At 44.0% G+C, this 21,909-nt stretch overlaps 1 protein-coding gene across 4 annotated transcripts in view; it reads right to left on the reverse strand.

The window, feature by feature from the left end:
• Positions 1–21,909, reverse strand: part of Matn2 (matrilin 2) — a 134,805-nt gene that overhangs the window by 49,281 nt on the left and 63,615 nt on the right. For all 4 annotated transcript variants that reach the window (XM_060392962.1, XM_060392960.1, XM_060392957.1 and 1 more), the window contains exon 5: positions 5,567–5,689. In XM_060392962.1, the coding sequence (XP_060248945.1) occupies positions 5,567–5,689 (123 nt within the window). The remainder of the gene's footprint in view (positions 1–5,566; positions 5,690–21,909) is intronic.

Genomic DNA, 21,909 nt, shown 5'->3' on the forward strand with positions numbered 1-21,909 from the left:
TGTTGCATAACTTTCTAAGTGGTAAAACTGTACTTTTGAAAAGGAAGGCCAAGGTTTGGGGCAGATGTGTGTAGCTGGCCACGCTCCTCACCTACTCCAACAAAATCCCTTCTGTCATCTCTGCCTGGAGCCTCTGTGTGCACCTTCATAGATGGAACAACACTGTAACTCCCTGGCTGTCATTTCTTGTCCAGGCAGATCACAGAGGGTTAAAATCCCAGAGCCACAACCGAGCCTTGCCACATCCAGTCTCTGCCCAGCATCTGATAAACCGCTCAGCTGTCTTCAGAGACAGACAGTACATTAGTGCAAGGCAATAAAGACTGAGATGGCCATTTATCATGATGCTTTACCACAGCAACGAAAAGTAACCAGTGCACACACCTTAGAGACATTGTTAAGTGTGATCACCCATAAGAAGTACTCATAAAGGAAATGCAAACATCTAATCGAGATTAAGCACCTACTCACTAGACATTGTAAGTCGTAAATTATATTACTCTAATATAGTCACACATTACACTGACCTGTAAGCAAGATATTTTTAACCATAATTTACAGTCTGAAGTGACTAAATCATGAAGAAATTTGGAGACTTACAAGAGCAAAAACAATAGTACTTTCCACACAGGATGGTTACAATACCTGTAAAACACTTCAGTGTTACTAGGACTGGTAACACTCAATAAATGTACATTTTTATTATGTTGTCACTCTCATCAAGAAAGGTTGGACTGAGCAACACACAGACACCTATATCAATTGTGTGGTTCAGGAACACTTATTCAGTGATTACTGAATCAGGCAATGTGGTGCACTTTGGATGGAGGTGACAAGACAATACCAGAGGTAAGTTATAGTACCCAAGCTTTTAAAGAAATGATTTCTAAGCAAATTAGTGTGATGATCTGAATTCACATGCCCTTCCAAAATTCCAGCTTTAATTCCTAATGCAACAGTAATAGGAAGTGCGGCCTTTAGGAAGTGATCAGTTCATAAGAGCTCTGCCTTCATTAATGAGCTGGAGAAACGGCTCAGTGCTTGAGGGTGGGCTGCCCTGGGAGAGGGCCCAAGTTCTGTTCCCAGCACCATGTAGAACAGATCGCAACCACCTGTAACTCTAGCTCCAGGGGATCCAACTTCCTCTTCCGGCCTTCATGGGCATATGCACTCACATGAACATACTGCCATACGAATATACATATATAATTAACCATAAACCAGGTGTGGTCTCTTAGAGTGGTCCCTTTTGCCCTTCCACCTCTCCAACAAGATGATTCAGAGTTCCAGGTGCCACTGTGAAAACAGAGAGCAGCCCTCAGCAGATTAAAAATCTGGCAGCACCTTGAACCGTGAAGAATAAATTCGTATTTATGAATTACCCAGTTTCAGGTATTTTGTTGTGGGTGCATGAATGAATGACGACAAAGAACAAAAATCGAATTTGCAATTTAAAAACCAGTTAAGGGACAGTAAACTTAAAACACTAAAGGGCTTGAGATTGCGATCGTGTCATCTTCAGAGAAACGACAATGCAAGTTCACCACAAAGAGTGAAAAGCACAACTTGCTTCTGCCTGGAGGGTTTATACTCTGCTCAAATAGATAAAAGAAAAATAGAAGCAAAGTTACCCCCATATACAAAGCAGCTAGTAAACATGAGGTGAGCAAGTCCAGCAGAAAACTCACACTCAGGACTAGAAGCGTAGTTCATGAGCGATATGCACGTTGGGATGGCATTTAGCACAGCTTCAGTAGCAGCTAATGCATTTCAAACTCAGGAGCTCTGTGAAATCACAAGGGGCATCTTAGTGAGTAATCTGGCCCTGGTCAGCTGTATCTGGAGGTAAATTAAGTACTGTCTATACTGAAATGGTAGTCAGGGAGACGGAACCTTGCTACTCAAATGCAATGTTTCACTAACCCAAATGGCTGGAAATGCTAACTAGAAACTCCTGAGTCAGTGCCTAAGAAACAGATACTCACGCAAGTCACAGTAACAGTTCTGGGTGAGTCAGTGTAAGAAGACCGCTGCCTCGTGCACACTGGGAGCTTCAATAGCTTCCCCCCCACATACTATGCAGTAGGTTGTGTGACTCCTCATTATGAAGTGAGAGACAAAGGGGAGCCTCACTGGGAAATGGGTGTAAGGCTTGAAGTTCCGCTGTCTTCAAAACAAGTAAAGGCACAGACATCTAAAATGAAGCAACCTACAGGACATTAAAGGGAACAAGGGGGAAACATGCTGCTTCCTGCCTGCATTCTCTTCTGCGCTGGGGCTGTTGCCTTCTCCTCCCACCCCCCACCGTCTTTGTCTCGTCTCATCGTCACTCCAACTTTGCTTTGCCTAAAATTTCTGGCTATCTTCCCTTAAATATTTCCCTCTTTCTGCCATCACTGTTGTATCGTTCTCAGAGTCTTAGATGGTCAAGGTCATGGAATTTCAGGTGTGTCCAAGCCAGGATAGCCTTGAAGTTGCCCAATAAAAAATTGTAATCTTATTTAAAACATTACAAGGTGATTTTGTTTTGGGAGATTTTGTAGCCCCTGGCTTCTCTGTCTTTGAGAATGGTGCCTTTGTTAGGCTGCTTGTGTAACTTCTGCTTGTGTAATCTCTCTTTTGAAAGCACTTCCCCGTCCATTCCATTGCTGCCCTTCACTCTACACTGGCTCTTGCTTGCGCATCTGTCCAATGACTACTCTTCCTTCTAAATTCAGGTCTTCCAACCTTGCTCTTCTCTACCTCTGTCCTCCCAGCGCTTTCAACACAGCTCCACGGAACAGTGACTGACTTTTGAGAATTCTGACCCCCTTATCTGAGGCTACTGGCCACAGAAATCTACCTGCTCATCTCACATCTGGCTCCCCTGGAGCTTGGTCAATATCTGTCAAGAACAGTTGTAATGCCTCTGTTACTAAATGATCCTGGTAATGCCAGGACTGTCCGGGAGATGAGACCTGGGTCACATTAGAATACATAGCTTCCCTTGGCTAACCATTCTTCTGCTTGACCACCTAACAGAGGCAAGATATTCTTGGCATTTTGGCTGTGAGCCTATCCTTTAATGGCTGGCTGAACCATCTCTCCAGCCAAGACATTCTTTTTTTTTTTTTTTTTTTTTCAATGCAGTTTATTTAGGAACCTTGAACAATCATCTGACCCTGGGGAAAGCCAGCCCACAGCTTAAATAGCCTCTGGGTAGCCAGCCCCAGCATGCCACATGGGCAATGTAGATAGGTCCACATACATGGAGTGGCATGCATGCAGAGGGAGGAGGGAGGGTGGGATTGGGAGGGGAGGAGGGAGGGGCTTAGGGGAGGATGCAGAATGAATAAAGTGTAATTGATGAAAAATTTTTAAAACAAAAAAAGGGAAAAAATAATTTAAAAACCTTAAATGACTTTCAAAAGTGGAGGAAAACATGGAGTTAGTCAATTTACAGCCAAGACATTCTTATAGGCTCATGAGCGTCAGCAAGAAACACCCGTCTTGGACAAACACAGCACAGCACTGCTCCCTGGCAACCACAGCATGTTCTCGTGTGTTCTTTCTGCTCCTCAGCAAATGTCAAATTCCAAACTTACAGCAGGATCCTGAGAGACACAATGATCTCTACTATGCTAGGACAATTAGACAATTATTGGGTAACAGAGAAGACTGGGTTCCCTAACACTCCAGTTACCCAAGGGCGAAGAGCTAGCCTCCTGCTCATCTATCCTCTGTGACTCCCACAAGCTCTTGGCGCATTCTGTTTTCTCCCCTCAGTCAAGTAGAACTGTTTTCCTAGCTCCTTGACACCTGTCCCTGTCCTTCCTCACAAACACCCCATCCTACATCTTCTTCTTATCTTTTCTTTCTTTTTCAGTTCACAACAGTTACCAACAGTAGTGGGGGGAAACAGTTGATAAAACTAAACAGCATAACTTGTTCAACAGGAACAAATGTTTTGTAGTAGATATTTCTATGGGGAAAAGAATGATCGAAAATACAATGATTTGTATTTGTATTTGTATTTGTATTAACAGATTTTTCTCGTCTCTTAAATTTTGGTTGTATAATAAAAACTAGTGAAACAATAATTGGTGGATACATGTTGGCTACTTTTTTGGTGCTGTGTTAACAGAATGCCCTGCTACTCTATCATGGTCACCACCAGTAAATTAAAATCCTATCCCCAATAAATACCTTTAAGGCTCAGGAGACCAATTCCATTTGCTGATTTCTGATGAGGGTAGTTTTCTTCTTCTTCTTCTTCTTCTTCTTCTTCTTCTTCTTCTTCTTCTTCTTCTTCTTCTTCTTTTTATTAATTACACTTTATTCACTTTGTATCCCCCCCATAAGCTCCTCCCTCCTACCCTCCTGATCCCACCTTCCCTCCCCCTTCTTCACGCATGCCCCTCCCCAAGTCCACTGATAGGGGAGGTCCTCCTCTCCTTCCTTCTGATCTTAGTCTATCAGATCTCATCAGGAGTGGCTGCATTGTCTTCCTCCGTGGCCTGGTAAGGCTGCTCCCCCCTCAGGGGAAGGTGATCAAAGAGCCGGCCAATCAGTTCATGTCAGAGGCAGTGAGGATAGTTTTCAAACACAGCAGTTTATAAAAACAAAGCCACAGTGCTCTCATTGCTTCCATGCAAATAGCAAATGACTGCTTGTTATTGTTACCCTTTTCTCCTCTTTTATACACCTAACTAATTAGTGGGGTATGCTGAAAATTATGCATCTGAAATCCAAAATAATAAATATATACTATGGAAGGAAACAAGGAATGAAGTGATGTAACATGGTCTCTGAAAGCAATGGGATACAGAACAGAAAAGCAAGATTTGGTCAGGAATATAGGTTCATTTCATTTTATCTTCCTAAATACCTGTTATTTGTCTACTATTTCTTGCTTTAATGATGAATGAGATCAAACCTGAATACAGATTAGGGTTGCTGGCCTGCTCTGCAAAACCTAAGGAAAATTACAGCCCATCACTGAAGAAATCAGATGCCACCCCATGGTCTAACTTAACACGGAGTCACCAAGCTGGGATAGTGGTCAACTGTGAATTTGTGCTTGCAGCTCCAAGCACTTCCTAATAAGCTTCCTAGTGACCTAGTGACCCTGCCTTTGTGTCTGAAGCTGTTCATTTGCTGTGACCACGATGGGCCTTTCACTGAACAATGAGGGACAAGACTGCCAGTGTCTTTGAGGTACTGCACAACACTCCTGCCTATCACCAAGTAAATTTTATACATAATGCATGAGCTATAGCTATGCATACTTAGGTCCCCAAGCTCTGCTCCAAATCCACCCTGCCCTTTTAAGCAGTGAAATAACAGGCAATTATATCTACATAGACAATTATAAGTACACTTTATGTAGAGATCTGCAATGAGCAAATGCTGACCTCAAGCAAAAATGAAGTTTTTAAAGTTCAAACTCTACCCAAAAATTAGGCCACAGAACCAAGTGCTTCAAAAACCCCAAAGGACTATTTGGACCTCACACATGTCTTCTACTTGCTGTCCTTCTACTCTTAATGCATTCTTCCTCAGCACACAGGACTGGAGGGAGACCCACCTGCACATCGCTTCCCATCCTCAGCCAGGGCATAGCCACCGTAGCACTGGCAGACGAAGGAGCCCAGCATGTTCACGCACAGCTGCTCACAGCCATGGTCCTCTGTGGCACACAGATCCTGGACTGAAGCAAAGGTGCACCATTAGCACATAGCTCTGAAGGAGAAGTGCTCTAAGCCCATGGCAATTCAACTCTATAGCACTTACTATACAAACCTTAAGTAAGACTATACATTTTAATGTATTATCATTGTAGAAAGTCGAGAGGCAAAATACATAAAAGCTAAATTCATCTGTAGTCAACCCAGAGGCAACCATTGCTGACATTTTATGTGTTTAGTGTAGATAAAGACATTTTAGAAGCTGGAATAAAATGGAAATCATATGTTGGAATTATATGGAAGCTAAATAATTTTAATGTCAATTTTGTATTTTCCTGTGGCAATGAAAGCTGCTCATGAGAGTTTAGCTGTGAGCAGTAGTTTCTTCTTGCTCCCATAAAGTACCATTCCTAGCCTTTGGTTAATCGAAGCTTCACCAGTATACACTGAGGTGACTTTGTTCTGTGCTGTCTTTGATACTGTGCAGATAAGCCAAGGGGCCTACAGTCTCACTACTTTGCTGGAAACAGTGTGGTGGTTTGAGTGAAAACAGCCCCCATAGACTTCCATTAGAGAGTGGCATTATTGGGAGGTGTGACCTTGTTGGGGTAGGTGTGGCCTTGTTGGAGAAAGTGTGTCACTGGAGAAGGGCTTTGGGGGTTTCAGATGCTCAATCCACACCTAGTGCTCTCTCTTCCTGCTACCTGCCAATTAAGATGTAGAATTCTCAGCTACCCTCCAGGACCATGTCTGCTGCATGCCACCATGCTTCCCGCCATGACAATAGTGGACTAAACCTCTGAACCTGTAAGTCAGCCCCAGTTAAATGTTTTCCTTCATAAGAGTTGCCATGGTCATGTGTCTCTCTTCACAGCAATAAACACTGACTAAGACACATGGCAACACCCCTCCCCAGATTTCCATCAACCTTTCCTCTTCCCATCTGACTACAGGAAGGTCTTTGAAAGTCCTCTACATACTCTACTCATTCATCCCCACACAGGTGAGGAAAATGGAGAAGCCAAATGCCATGAGAGGAGCTAGGAAAGCTTACAGGGAGTGACAGAGGAGTGACTCTTCATAGTCTTGTTTGAGTCAGCTCTCCACATATCCAGAGTGCTGAGCCGGCTGGTGCAAGGTGGGAGCGTGCACATGCGTGCATCTCCAGCCATGGGCATAGGATGCACAAGGATGTAAAGGTTAAAGGCTTCTTCAACCCACCACTGACTCAGACTTTCCTTGGTACAGATGGGCGGACATGATGGTGCTGTTTCCTGGCAAGGAGGTTGCTCAGATGCTATTAAATGACTAGCTCTACCCACAATCCTGCCATTAAAGCCGGAGAAACCCCAATATTAAAGGGACTGAATATATTAAAGGCAAGTTTCTTTGGTTAAAAAATATCATTACAAGTGTGATCAAAAACTCTGTTACTCAGAAAGCTCAGTCAGTCTCTGACTAACATTTATACTTAAAAGAAAACAAACGGCGTCTGGAGAGGTGGCTCAGTGGTTAAGAGCACTGCCTGCTCTTCCAGAAGACCTGGGTTCAATTCCCAGCACCCACATGGCAGCTCACAACTGTCTGTAACACCAATTCCAAAGGATCTAACACCTTCATACTAATGCACACAAAATAGAATTAAATAAATTATTATAAAAAAAAAACAAACAAAAATTTCTACAGCACTTACACAAAGATGGATTTTATTTTTAACTGTGTTTGTCTGCTTGTATGTGCCCACAAGCATAGCTGCCCACAGAGGTGAGGGTAGGGTTTGGATCCTCTGGAGCTGGGATTGCAGGCTGTTGTAAGCCACCTGATATGGTGCTAAGAACTGAACTCAGGTCCTCTGCAGGACAGTCTTAGGGGCTCAGCTGTCTCTCTAGTCTTGTCATTATCCTTGTTAAAATATCCCTTTTAAATTTGATCTTTGACAATTTTATACATGTAGTGCTTCCTTATTTCTCTCACTCTCCCTGCTCCCTACCAGTCCCATATCCATGCTCTTTTGTTCTGTTTTTTGACCACTGAGTTTACCCAGGGCTGTCTGTGAAACCCTGAGTTTGGAACTATCCATTAGAGCCTGGGGGTGTGGTTACCAATGGGAATACAACTAAAGAGAATGACTGTCCCTCCCCAGGAATCCATCAGGAGGTAATGGCTGTGCTGAGGGGTAGGGTCCATAAGCCCCTACGGGTCTGTGATTAACTGTGCCCAGTCTTATGAAGGTCCAGTGCAGGCAGCTCAGCTGCTGTGACAGCATGACTGCTATGCCCTGGAGAGAGCATTCTATAGCACTTCTCCCTATATTCTGGCTCTGACATTCTTTGTGCTCCCTGTTTTATGATATCTCCTGGGCCTCAGAGGGATGTCCTAAGCCCCTGTTTAGGGATAAACCCTCTGCTGCCACCTATTCTCAGCACCATGAACATCATAAGTCTGCATTTGTCTCATTCACACTGTAAAAAGCAGCTTCTCTAACAGTTACATTTTACTGTCACCTCCTAAAAATGATGGCTCAGTCTATAAAGTCCTTGTCTTGGGAACATGAGGACCTGAGTTTCCCAGAACCCATATAAAAAGCCACACATGGTAGCACCTGCTTATAATCCTGGCAGTGAGACAGGAGGCAGAACAGGATAGCTGGCTCTCCCCGCTGCCTAGCATCACCTGTGACAGATCCTCACACAAAAGGTGCATGGTGTCTGAGGAATGACAACCAAGGTTGTCCTTTGACCTCCACAGACATGTGCACACATCTGCAGGCACACACTTGTGCACACACAAGAAAACACACAAATAAATATATCATCTACTTGGTCTTTGAATTTTGTATTGATTGTGCTTTTAGACAAGCATATTAAAACAATGAAAAGATTAAAAACTGATCTAATGCAGCATTTTTTTTTTGAGACAGGGTTTCTCTGTGCAGCCTTGACTGTCCTGGACTCCTTTATAGACCAGGCTGATCTCACACTCACAGCGATCAGCCTGCCTCTACATCCCTAAGGCGTGGGCCACATCTTTAGTAAATAGAGTACTTTTTTCACTTTTGCTTTTATATCTATGGATGTTTGACTGCATGTGTGTTTGTGTACCACATCCACACATGTAATGCCCAAAGAGGTTGGAAGAGGGTATCATATCCCCTAGACTGGAGTTACAACAGTTGAGAACTATCATGTGGGACCTGGAAGTCAAACCAGATGCTCTGGAAAAGCAGCGACTGTCTGCCACTGAGCCATCTATCCAGCTTGAGCTGAGCCCTTAAAAAAATAATAAAATCTACACTGCCACATATTAAAATGCTCAGGTCTAAGAAGGAGAATGGAGACTGAGAAGGCATGCTGATATGGAGGAAAGCAGAACAGGCTCAGCATCTGGATTCTGCTCTGGGAATTGCCTGGAAAGCGGCAGGAGAAGCTGGGAGAGATTGCAAACAGCAGATGGGCTGGGAGCCCACTAGTAGACTGAGGAATCTGAACTCAGTTCCACAGACAACATGGCCATCCTCAAGGGAGGGCCCAGTGATTCCATCCAAACTGTGCTTTGTGCTCTCAAAGATGTGTCTGGCAGCATCTGTCACAGATACTCTCAGGTCTGGGACCCTTATCAGACTTCCAGCACAGCTCAATGAAGACTGTTGCTTCATATGAGACCAATGATGGGGTTCCTGAGCCCCAGGCTTCAATGTGCCTGTCGGGTGATAGGCAGTTTGCCTCTTCCTCTGAGAAGCTTGAGCCACTCAGAACACACTGGCTGTCAGTGCACCCCTGCTGGCTTCCTCCCCAGCATGTATGATGACACTAATGGTATGTGTTAGTGATGCAGCCACTGTGTCTTCTTATTAGACTCTAAGTCCCTTTGCAGGTGGTCGGCATTCTGCACAAAGTCCTGCTGGTGGAGAAAGAACTTCAGCTCACTGGCACTTCCTAGGCCATCTCTGGCCCCTTGAGTCACCAGAACCCCTGCTAACTGTGAAGACCAGGAAGGGGTGGGAATGAGGGCTTCTATATGTTTACTTACTGTTGCCTGGCCTCAACATTCTTAAGAGCTTTTATAGTAACAGGAGAAAATTAGTTTATTACAAAAACAGAACTTTTGAAAGTAGTATTTCAAAAGTAATGAACGAGGCCCTTGAGGTAATGTTTGGTCTTGTTTTTCCACCAGAAGATGTCTCCCTATAGAACAGACAGAGCAGATGGCAAGAAAATGCTGATTTCTTTCTGGACAGGCTGGGACTCTACCAAGTCCAAGGAACTGTGTGGTGCCATCTATCAACGCAGAAAACTCTCAACCCAGCTACCTATTAGACTTTCTAGAGCAACCTCCCTCCTGCCCCCAAAGAAGCAAACAAAAACCAACCAAACAACAACAATAACAAACCACTGATGCTGGGACTGGGAGATGCTCAGATAGTAAAGTGCCTGTTGTGTAGGTGTGAGGGCCCGTGTTTGGTCCCAAACAAGGTAAAAAGCTAGGCACATGGTGCTCACAATCCCAACACAGGGGAGACAGAGATGGGTGAGTCATTGGGTTCACCAGTGAGCCAGCCTAGTCTGATTGGAAAGCTCCAGGTCCCAGTGAGAAACTCTGTGGGGGCAAGGAAAGGAGAGGAAGAAGAGAAGAAGGAAAGAAAGAGAGGAAAAGGATAGGAAAGATGGGGAAAGAGAAGGAAAGGAAAGAGAGCGAAAGGAAAGAGAGGGAAAGGGAAGGAAAAAAGAAGAAGAGAGGGAAAGGAGAAGAAAGAGGGGGGAAAGTAAAGTAAAGAGGAAAAGTAAAGAGAGGGAAAGGGGAGGAAGAAAGAGAAGAAGAAAGGAAAGAGAGGGAAAGGAAAGAGTGGGAAAGTAAAGAGAGTGGAGGGGAGGAGAGGATGATGGTTCCTCAGTTTCATGAAATATAATGCCCAGAGGGGGTACCATTGCGGGCCATGCCAAGGTGTGCCTCCTGAGTAGTTACACCACACAACAGACCTGATGTGAAAGAGGTTTACTGGGGGAAGGGAGAGGAGTGGGGGGCCTGGAAAAGGGATACAGGCAGTAGGAGAGGCATGAGGACAGAGAAAAGGGGGACAGAGAGGGAGAGAGAAGGGCTGCATGCCAAGAATGAGAATGCTGGAAACAGAGAGAGGGCTGTGGTGGAGGGTGGTCCTTTTATCTGGTCCCTGAGGGCAGGGCAGTAGAAATACTGAGGAACAACGCCTAAGGCTGCACACACATACATACACACACACACAAACACACACTTCTGATGCCCAGATTATACCCCTTTCCTTAAACCAAACTGGCCAAGGGTAGGATTTTAGTACTAGTGTTTGTTAAACATCCTCAAAGTCCCCAGCAGCAGGGGACAATCCTGGATCCAAGGAACAAAAGTCCCATCCTCTGAGGGGAAGGTGCTTAGTTAGACTCCTCTTATGACCTGGGACCCCAAGCTTCAGCTTTCTCTCTGGAACACATCTCAGAGTGACGGCTGCCATCCTTGTTTCGTCTCCAGACACACATGAGAACACAGACTGAGGTAGGACCAGGAAGAATTACAGCTCCCATTCCCAAGGAATTGTCCCATGAATAGTGAGCTTGCCAGTTGGCTCTTTGTGGCCTTTTCTTTCATACTGTGTTTAGAATGTTGGGATTTATGACTGTGAGTGATTAGCAATGACCTAGGGAGACCGTTGAGGGATTAACCTAATTAAACAAAGACAAAGGACCAAATGGAGACTGGGTTCTAACGAATATGACGTCTTTTCCTGGCAGTGGTCACTTCCATTTGAAAAACATACAGATGGTTTTGGACAATTCCTTATGCTTTTGAAAAACAACTTTTTTTTTTTTTTCTCCCACACAGTCTGGAAGGACTTCACTGAAAAGTGATATAACCACTTGGGGGCATGGGACAGATCTTGGCTTCAGATTTCCTGTTAACTGGCACAGCTTTCTGCCTTTTCTGCCTAGAGGCCCAAGTTATGGCTTGCGACTTCAGTCAGCCCTCATCTCTTCCAGGAGCCTGCTCAAAGACTTCCTCCCTGGGGTCCTGCAGACATTTCCACTTACCCCTGATCCTGGAAAGGCTAGCTACGCCTCTGCCTGACCCAGTAGAGCATAAACTGGTATATCCCACCTGAGTCCCCAGATACTGTCCCTGTGTTTCATAAATGCTCATGGCTGAAGGAACAGTGACAAAGGTCCATGTGCCCTGCCTTCCAATAAGGATGTCCCTAACTCCCCAAAGCCCGATCCTGTAACAGAAAGGAAGATGAGAGAGATGAAAACAAAATTCTCCACATCTTTCCTTATCCTCCACAAAACACACTCCTGTCTCTGAGGACAGGGACATGTAGGCACCAGTCTCAAGTTGGAGATCCCAGAAAAGCTCTCATGATGGGCAGAGAATCTGTGCTTGCTACTTGCAGCATGCCTAGTGCCCGTCACCGTGCCTGACGCATTGCAATTGCTCAGTGGGTTCTTGTTGGGTAGATAAAAAAATCCACATCTGTGTCACACAACAGAGGCTTGCTGGGGGTTTCTAATTTATTCCTCCTACATGGGCTGCAAATTCAGTGAGAGACAGGTCAACACTCCTGGTGGGCTCCTGGTGGGGTGAGGGTCAAGTGTGAGCTTCATGCCTTAGGCTTAGATGGTGTGTGTGACCTAACAGCTTCCTCCCCTCCACCCCAGAGACCTGTTGCCCAAGGGATGCTCCAGGGCAGAGATGGGAGAGCTGGAGAGGAGCCTTACTATTCTTTAATTTCCCTTTAGCAAAGATAAAATGTTCAGATTAGCAGATTTTTGCCTGAAGTTGAGGACAGTCTCAGAAACTTGGAAGTATTGGTGTCCTCCCTCTTCTGTGCCCTTCAGATCCAGTCATCTCTCTGTTACTCTCTGCTACTGTTCTTTACCTCCCACCAACAAGGGGAGCCAGGATCAGCAAGAGGAGCCAGGATCAGCTTAGCCAATCATGATAATGTGCCACCAGATCTTTCGGGGTCTGTTCCAGCTGAGCACAGCAATGTGTTCTGGTCTCTCCTCTGCTTAACTCTCTTAGTGGCTTCCTGATGACCATAACATCCCGCTCTTTATCCTCCAAATCAAGTTTTCTTATGCCCCACAACTTCTGCACATGCTGTTCTTTAAAAAACAACAACAACAACAAAACCACCTCAACTGGTCATACCTTTTCCTTGCCTGCTTTTAGCCTACCTAACTCTTATGTACCCTTAAGATAAAGTGTATTTAAGATAAAGTGTATTTAAAGTGTATTTTCCAAGGAGATTTTAGTCACCATTTGTCAAGTTCTTCCTCACAGTTTCCCCCTGTAGTTCTCACAACAACTACCTTTTAATGCTTAATTTGTAAACAGCATGAATGTAGCCCACCTGTCATAGAGGAGCAGAGAACCTCGTGAGCTGTTTGACTCTAGCTCAGCTACCTAGCACGGTGCCTGGCATGTGGTCCAGTAAGAAATGCTTGTGAATGGCAGAGCTTTCCTACATGTTCATTCAAGAAAATTATTCAGTGTATAAGGAAAACAACAGTGAATCAAACAGACACAGAAAGAAGAAAAAAAAATTCCCTACCATCATGGAGCTGAGAATCTAATAAGGAATTCGCTGGTGTGCTGAGGTCAGCTCAGCCATAACAGTTGATGGCCATGTTTGTATGGCAGGGAGGAAGCTGTCAGGTCATACACATCATCTAAGCCTGAGGCAAGAAGCTCACACTTGATCCTCACTCCCCCCACACTTCTGAGTATTGACCTGTCTCTCACTGAGTTTGCAGCCCATGTAAGAGGAATAAAAATGGCAGTGTTGACACCAGAGGAATCAGCAAACACGGCAAATCAGAGCTTTCCCCCTGAGAAAGATGGTTGATAAACATTGACCAGCATATTACTGATGACAGACCAACAACGTTATTTTGTAAGCAGGAAGCCAGGCATGTTTAAGGACTACCACTTTATACAATGTGATGAAAAAGTGGCTGTTGTAAATAAAAAAAAGAGTGTTGGGCTATATAATGTCTATTATTTGTCCTATGATTACCATGGCCGTATTATCTAACCCACTATCACAAATAATAAGACACAGACACCTGTTAGATTTATAATTGCCTTATTTATCTTGGGCTGGGCAGACATTTTTAACTACGCTGGCTCAGTATCCTCACCATCCATCTCCCAGCCCCCATCCAATGCCATCCACCTTAATCCTCCTTATCCGGTCTACCTTCCATACATAATCCCACAGTACTTACTTGTATTCTTCATCTGGGCCTTTTCATGTCATTATTGGAGTCATTCATCTCTGCCCACATGGTTTGTTTGTTTGTTTGTTTGTTTTTTCCTCCAAACTAACCCATCATGGCATCCTCCTTCCTCTTCTCTTCCCACCTCTTTCTGCCATGATTCTCTTGACCTCTCCAAGCCAGAGGAACCTTAGCCACGCCTACCCTATTTGGCTCTGCCCAGGTATAGGCTGTTTAATCAACCAATCAGGTATGTCTTAGGCAGGTTTGCAAACCAAGGATAGGTGTCACCAGATCTTGAGGGTTACACTCATCAGCCCAACCTCCAACAAGTGGCTTTGCTGAGGTGATTGTGCAAAGACAGGAAAAGATGATGTAGACACAGAGTTATGAGCCGGGCTTGGTGGCACACTCCTGTAATCACAGCAGAGGCAGAAGTACAGGCAGGCAGATCTCTGCAAGTTCGAGGCCAACCTGGTCTACAAAGTCCAGGACAGCCAATGCTACACAGAGAACCCTGTCTAGAAACAACAACAAGGGCTAGAGAGATGGCTCAGCGGTAAAGAGCACTGGCTGCTCTTCCAGAGGTCATGAGTTCAATTCCCAGCAACCACATGGTGGCTCATAACCATCTATAATGAGATCTGGTACCCTCTTCTGGCGTGCAGGCAGAACACTGTATATGTAATTAATAAAAATAAAAAAAGGCTGCTCTTAAAAAAAAAGAAACAACAACAAAACAAACAAATAAACACATAAAAGAAACAGAGTCATGAAGAGAGTCACCACTACAGTATGACTCTTCAGGAAAGGAAGGGGTGAGGCAAGCAGGTGAAATATTGTCTTTGGAGCCAAACGGAGAGTTCAGCAAATGACCTTCAAGAAACTGTTTCTTTTGTTTTAGTTTTGGGTTTTTGTTCTGTTTTGTTTTGTTTTGTTTTAGACAGGGTTTCTCTGTGTAACAGAGGCCTGGCTGTCCTGGAACTCACTTTGTAGAGAAGTCTGGGATTAAAGGTGTGTGCTATTACACCAGCAAGAAACAGTTTTCAACCATTCAGTAGAAAGAAAAAAAGCATCTTCAACAAATGTTGCTGGTCCAACTGGATGTCTACATGCAGAAAAATGAAAATAGATCCACATTTCTCACCCTACACAAAACTAAAGTCCAAGTGGATCAAAGACCTCAACTTAAAACCAGATACACTAAATCAGTTAGAAAAAGTGGAGCAGAGTCTAGATCTCATTGGCACAGGAGACAAGTTCCTGAACAGAACACCAACAGCACAGGCTCTAAGATCAACAATCAATAATGGGACCTCATGAAACTGTAAAGCAAAAGACACTGTTGTCAGAACAAATCGAGAGCCTACAAACTGGGAAAGGATCTTCACCAACCCTATATCTGACAGAGGGCTAATATCCAGAACATATAAAGAACTAAAGAAGTTAAAAAGCAACAAATCAAGTAATTCAATTAAAAAACCCTGTACAGAGCTAAACAGAGAATTCTCTGTAGAGGAATATAGAATGCCAGAGAAACACTTAAAAAAATAGTCAACATCCTTAGCCATCAGGAAGATGCAAATCAAAACAGCCCTGAGATTTCACCTTACACCCATCAGAATGGCTAAGATCAAAAACTCAAGTGACAACATATGCTAGAGAGGTTGTGGAGAAAGGGGAACCCTCCTCCATTGCTGGTGGGAATGTAAACTTGTACAACCACTTTGGAAATCAATCTGGCACTTTCTTAGACAATTAGGAATAGCGCTTCCTCAAGATCCAGCTATACCATTTCTAGGCATATATCCAAAAGATGTTCAAGTACACAACAAGGACATTTGTTCAACCATGTTCATAGCAGCCTTATTAGTAATAGCCAGATCTTGGAAATAACACAGATGTCCCTCAACGGAAGAATGGAAATTGTGGTACATTTACACGATGGAATACTACTCAGCAATTAAAAACAAGGAAATCATGCAATTTGGAGGCAAATGGTGGGATCTAGAAAAGATCATCCTGACTGAGGTATCCCAGAAGCAGAAAGACACACATGGTATATACTCACTTATAAGTGGATACTAGACCTATAAAGATAGGATAAACATACTAAAATCTGTACACCTAAAGAAGCTAAGCAAGAAGGAGGACCCTGGGTAAGACGATCAATCCTCACTTAGAAAGACAAATGGGATGGACATCGGAAGAAGAAGAAAACAAGAAACAGGACAGGAAGCTACCACACAGGGCCTCTGAAAGACTCTACACAGCAAGGTATCAAAGCAGATGCTGAGACTCATAACCAAACTTTGGGCAGAGTGCAGGGAATCATATTAAAGAAGGGGGAGTTAGTAAGACCTGGAGAGGACAGGACCTCCACAAGGAGAGCAACAGAACCAAAAAATCTGGGCACAGGATTTTTTCTGAGACTGATATTCCAACCACGGTCCATTTATGGTGATGACCTAGAACCCTTGCTCAGCTGTAGCCCATGGCAGCTCAGTATCCAAGTAGGTTCCCCAGAAAGGGGAACAGAGACTGTCTCTGACATGAACTCAGTGGCTGGCTCTTTGACCACCCCTGCACCCCGAGGGAGGAGCAGCCTTGCCAGGCCACAGAGGAGGACATTGCAGCCAGTCCTGATGAGACCTAATAAGCTAGGGTCAGATGGAAGGGGAGGAGGACTTCCCCTATCAGTGAACTTAGAGAGGGGCATGGGAGGAGATGAGGGAGGAGATTGGGAGGGAATAAGGGAGGGGGCTACAGCTGGGATACAAAGTGAATAAAATGTAATTAATGTAAAAAAATAAAAATTTAATTTAAAAAAGAAAAAAGAAACATTTTTCATAAAGATGTGAAATAATTGAGGGTAGAAAGTGCATTTTTACAGAGTTAAAGGAAATAATAATAGATGGGAAAGCATGTGACCTGGAGTGGGCACAACAAATGCCATTCTCCTCACTTCCTAAGTCTTGAGGCAGAATGGAGAAAGGTCTGCATGACACAGGAATGACCGTAAAACCAAGGTTTGCCCAAGTCACAATTCCATAGAGATAGTTTCATTTTATTGGGTACTTAGGGAAGCTTCAGACATAGATATTACATTTACAAAATATTTTAAAAGTATCTTTGGCTACATTTGGTTTGCTAAGTTGACCTGATACAGCAAAATTGGCATTTTGAAGTTTATGACAAACAATCTGGCCAAATGCAAGCTGCATGTTGCCAGGAAGCAGCTATTAGCACACAGCTTCAGTCAGCAAAATGTGCTTGTCTCTCTTTAGTCCTGGAGAATTTTACTAGAGTGGCAGACGGCAAAAACAGGTGAAATCAATTAACAAGGGCCTGCTAGCTCCGAGCCTTGAGGCTGTGTTGTAATCTATCCCTGGAGTCTCCCTTGGATTTAAGCGTTTCCCTTCACTCATATCTTGATCTTAGTGCTGGATCTCAGTCCAGAGAACTCAGGATATGCATCTCGTTACCTTGGAAGAGGGGATTACGAGGCAGAGGCTGTGAGGGCTTGCCTCACATCACGCAGGGCTTATTCAAAGGGCTTTTATAGATGTTGCAGAACTTTAGACAGGTCACAGCACATGTTATTGATACCAATGACAGCTTAATTTTGTTTTTGGAGTCAAAGCAAAAGAACACTGTCACTGAGCCCTCCCCCCCTTTTTTAACAGTTCCTTCTAGTTTTAACCTAAAATGAAGAAATCAGAAATTGTTACCTCAGCAAGAGAGAGAGAGAGCTTTTACCACAGCTGCTATTTCACTCTACTGGAAACACTGGGTCTCTGCCTGCCTCAACCCAAAAGCTCACCCCTGGGTTAGAGATCTACAAAGGCAAGTCAAACCCAAGCCCACATTTGGGGGACCATCCCCTTTCATCGTGCCTGAAAGCACTAATCTTATTTTGACAGCTGCAGTTTGGATTTTAAGACTCAACAGTAAATATGAGTCATCAGCCTTGTGCTTCTCTGCTGAAAGAAACGAAATGAACCCAAAGTTCCAGAGAAAACAAAGCTGCCTTCTTCAGCAAGCTCCAGCTGGGCCTGCTCCTCTTTCCCCAGAGTCTTTGCATCAATTCTCCTATTCACTTGCAAGATTGTGGCTTTCCCTGGGGAAAGGAAAGTGAGGCTATGAGGAGGTCTCAAAAACAAACAACCAGCAAACAGCAAGTAAAGAGGCTACAACAACAAGTAAGAGGCTAGAGAGATGGCTCAGAGACGAAGAACAGCCAGTGCAGTGCCTTTTCGGAGGACCGGTCGAGGCTCATGGCAGGCTGTACTTCCAGTTCCGGGAGATCTGGTGCTCCCTTCCGGCCTCCACAGGCACTAAGCACACAAAATGATGCACAGATACACCTATAGGAACGAACGTCCACATACATATAATAAATAAATAAATAAATAAATAAATAAATAAAAGACCCCGACTGAATGATCAATAAAATAATACATCATGGTGGGAGAGCAGTGGTTTTCAATTTCCAAAGTTATCTCATCATTATGGTCTTCACACACACACACTCGGCAGTCTCCTAGTAAGAGTTAAACACCTAGGTCAAAGGGCTTTCGATAAAATGGCTAACTGTGGATTCCACAGATGCACAGTGTCTCGTGGGCCCTGCTGGAAGGCCCTCCTGCCTCATCAGATCTAACACGCAGCCTGGTCAGCTCATGCTGCCGCCCTGGCGACCACGCTTGTGGAAACCCAGTGCCGGTGGAGGCTGCAACGCATAAAGTACTACAAGATTCAGGCCCGTCTCCCCATGTGTGGAATTCTTTCAACTAGTACAGCTTCATGTCTAGTCGGTACCTTCTCCCAAGGGGCTTCTCTCTCTCCAGTCTTTTTTTTTTTTCAACTCTGTGCCTTAACACAGGCAGAGAGCAAGCAAACGGCACGCCACTATCTAGGCTCAGCAGTCAGGACTAGGAAGAAGCTGAGCAGCTGGATTTGCTTCTCAGCAAGTCCTCTGCTCATCCACAGGCGCTCTTAGCAACAGCTGGGTCAGCGTCTGGCTTTTGCAGTTGATGCCCTGCTTGCTCACGCCCCCCCCCCCCCCCCCCCCCGGCCCCACTCCCATCTCTCCATCTTTCTCTCTGTCTCACTCCCAGCCCCGGGGCGGCAGCCAACCACTGACAAGCTTTCCCTTCAGCGGTAGTCTTCCTTCTCTGGGCAGTTGTGTGGACTAGCTCCTGCACTCTGAATTGAAAGTGCTCAGAGCCATACACTGATTGTAGCCTTCCTCTCCTGCACTGCCTGTGGACATAAGGGAAGCTGAAATTTGAGTTTCTTAAGCCCCACATATACTAGAGAAATGCCCAGGAAGTGTGCCCGCCCACAGAAAAGAGCCATAAGAGAATGAATAAATGAAGGACACCTTTGAATCATGATCTGCCTTCTAGCACAGAGCATACATTAATGTCAGATCCAACTGTGATTTTAATATGCAGGAGTAATTGCGCCTTTGCCCTTGACACATGCTCAGCTTCTCCAGTCACCAAAGAACCAGTTGGAAATGAGCTTGCTCCATCATATGTCCCAGGCTAGTTCCAAGACTCTCTATAATCTTTTTTCTCGTAGCACTTTGAGTGCCCCTTCCCTTCTGAACCCTCACTCTGATTTACAAATGCCAGCTTTATCAACTTGTGATCGGCATAAACAAACTGCATAAGGTATAATGCCAAGCAACTGTGGTAGTGCCCCCAGCACTTGGGGGGCTGAAGCAGGGCTGTGAGTACAAGACCAGGCTGAGCTACATTTGAAGAACTCATCTCGATTAAAAAATAAGAAAATATGTGTATCGATAAACTGGACAGAGCTATACACTACCAATACAATTAAGACAGCAAGCACAGTCATCACCCCTAAAGTTCCTTACTCACCCTGTAACCCCTCTACCTGCTCCTCCTCTTGGTTCCAGGGTAACCACTGACTTGCCCTCTGTTAGCATGGACTAAATGACATTTTCAACAATTCTGCAGAAATGGAATTAAATTATTCTACTTTAATACTTAGTTTCTGTCATGCAATAGGCTTATACTGAGATGCACTGGCTGCTGCCTGAGGTCCATTCCTCACTGCTGTGTGGTAATGAGGTGTTCAGGGTTGTCCATTCACCAGATGAGGAACACGTACAAGCTCCAGTGTAGGATTATTACAAGGAAAATGGGTGTGAACATTTGTGTTCAAATCTTTAGACATAACTCGTTTCTTTGGGTACAAGTAAAGTGAAATGGTAGAATCACATCCAAGCTTGTAAAAAATTGCTAAAATAATTTTCAAAATGGTAGACCATTTTGCATTCTTACAAGCACCATGTGGCAGCGTGAATGACAATGCCCCATATTTAAATGCTTGGTCCCCAGTGGGTGGAACTGCTTAGGAAGGATTAGGAGGTGTAAGATGGAGGAGGTGCGTCACTGGGAGCCCATATCTTCCCCATTACCTCTCTCTGCCTCTTGCTTGTGCTCTCAGCTAATGCTCCAGTGCTATGCCTGCCAGTTTGCTGCCATGCTCCCCACCATGATGGCCATGGACTCTAACTTACCCTCTGAAACAGTGAATCCACAATAAACTCTTTTCTAAGTTGCCTTGGTCATGGTGTTTTATCACAGCAATTGAAAAGTAACTAAAACATGGTGTATGAAAGCTCCAGATTTTAACTGTGCCAGCCACTCTTCACATACATCTCTTCTGGGGCTGGAGAGATGGCTCAGTACTCAGGAGTGCTTGCTGTTCCTCCAGAGAACCAGAGCTCAGTTCCCAACACATATGCTGGGTGGCTTACAACTGTCTGTAGCTCCAGCTTTAGGAGATTCAACACCCTTTTCTGGTCTCTGAGGGTACGCATACACACATGACCTACACACACATAAAAAATCTTTTAAAAATGTATCTAGTTTAGGGAGTATGCAGTGGTACCTCATTTTCATTTTCCTACTGGCTAGTAGTGAGCATCCTTTCATGAGCTTCTGTGTCACCCATATGCCTTCACTGTTTTATTTTCAGCTGAACTCAGGGTCTTACACACAGTATGCAAACATTACACAGTGAGCTGTATCCCCGATCTGCCTTCTTGGCTTAGTGTCTATTCAAATCTTTTGTCTATTTTTATTGGGTTGTTTTGTTTCTTTATGTATTCTGAAATCCTTTGTTAGATATGTTTTGCAAATATCTTATTCTAGGCTACATTGCCTTTTCATTTTAGTAGCAGTATAATTTAATGATCAATGAATTTTGATAAAGTTTATGATTTTTTTCTTTTATGTCTTAAGAATTTCCTGCCAAACTTGGGGTCACCAAGATTTTCCAGTTTTTCACCTAGGATACTTAACAATATTTATTCTTAGGTCTTGAAATCCACTTTGAATTGTCTATGTGGTTGTGGTAATGGTAAGGCATTCTGCACATATGCACAGACATGTGTGCGTATGCCCACTTTTTGCTGTAACTTACAAAAGCCAGTGTTTTCCCTCAATGGATTGCATTCACGCCCTTCTCAAAAATCGTTTCACCATATACATAAGAAACTGTTTATGCACTGTATTTTGTTCCAATTGCCTAAATATACATCTTTATATAGAGACTACATTATTTTAAAATAAAGGTTTTTGCTGCATGGTAAAATTTTTAAAAAGAAGACTTCACATTGTGTTGATTATGCTCTGCTTTGTCTTCAGATCAGGTAGCTTCAAACCTACTATTCTGCTTATCTTTTTCAAAGTTTTAATCAAATGCACTTTATTCTCAGGTTACATATTTGAGAATTTGCCTGCTTGCTAAAATTAACTTATATCTCCAGTCAATACTTCGTCCTTTTCTGTCCTTCACAGACACATTTGGAGTGGGAAAACACCAAGTTCCCCAACCCACTGCTCCCAGCTGAGGCAATTACAGCCTTGTTCTGCCTACTATTTTCAGCTTTCATCTTGTAAACACACAACTTGTTTTTTGTCTATCTAGTACCACATTTTTGCGCATTTTCTTGG

Source organism: Meriones unguiculatus, chromosome 1, assembly GCF_030254825.1.
Source record: "Meriones unguiculatus strain TT.TT164.6M chromosome 1, Bangor_MerUng_6.1, whole genome shotgun sequence".
In the NCBI taxonomy this organism is placed as follows: Eukaryota; Metazoa; Chordata; class Mammalia; order Rodentia; family Muridae; genus Meriones; species Meriones unguiculatus.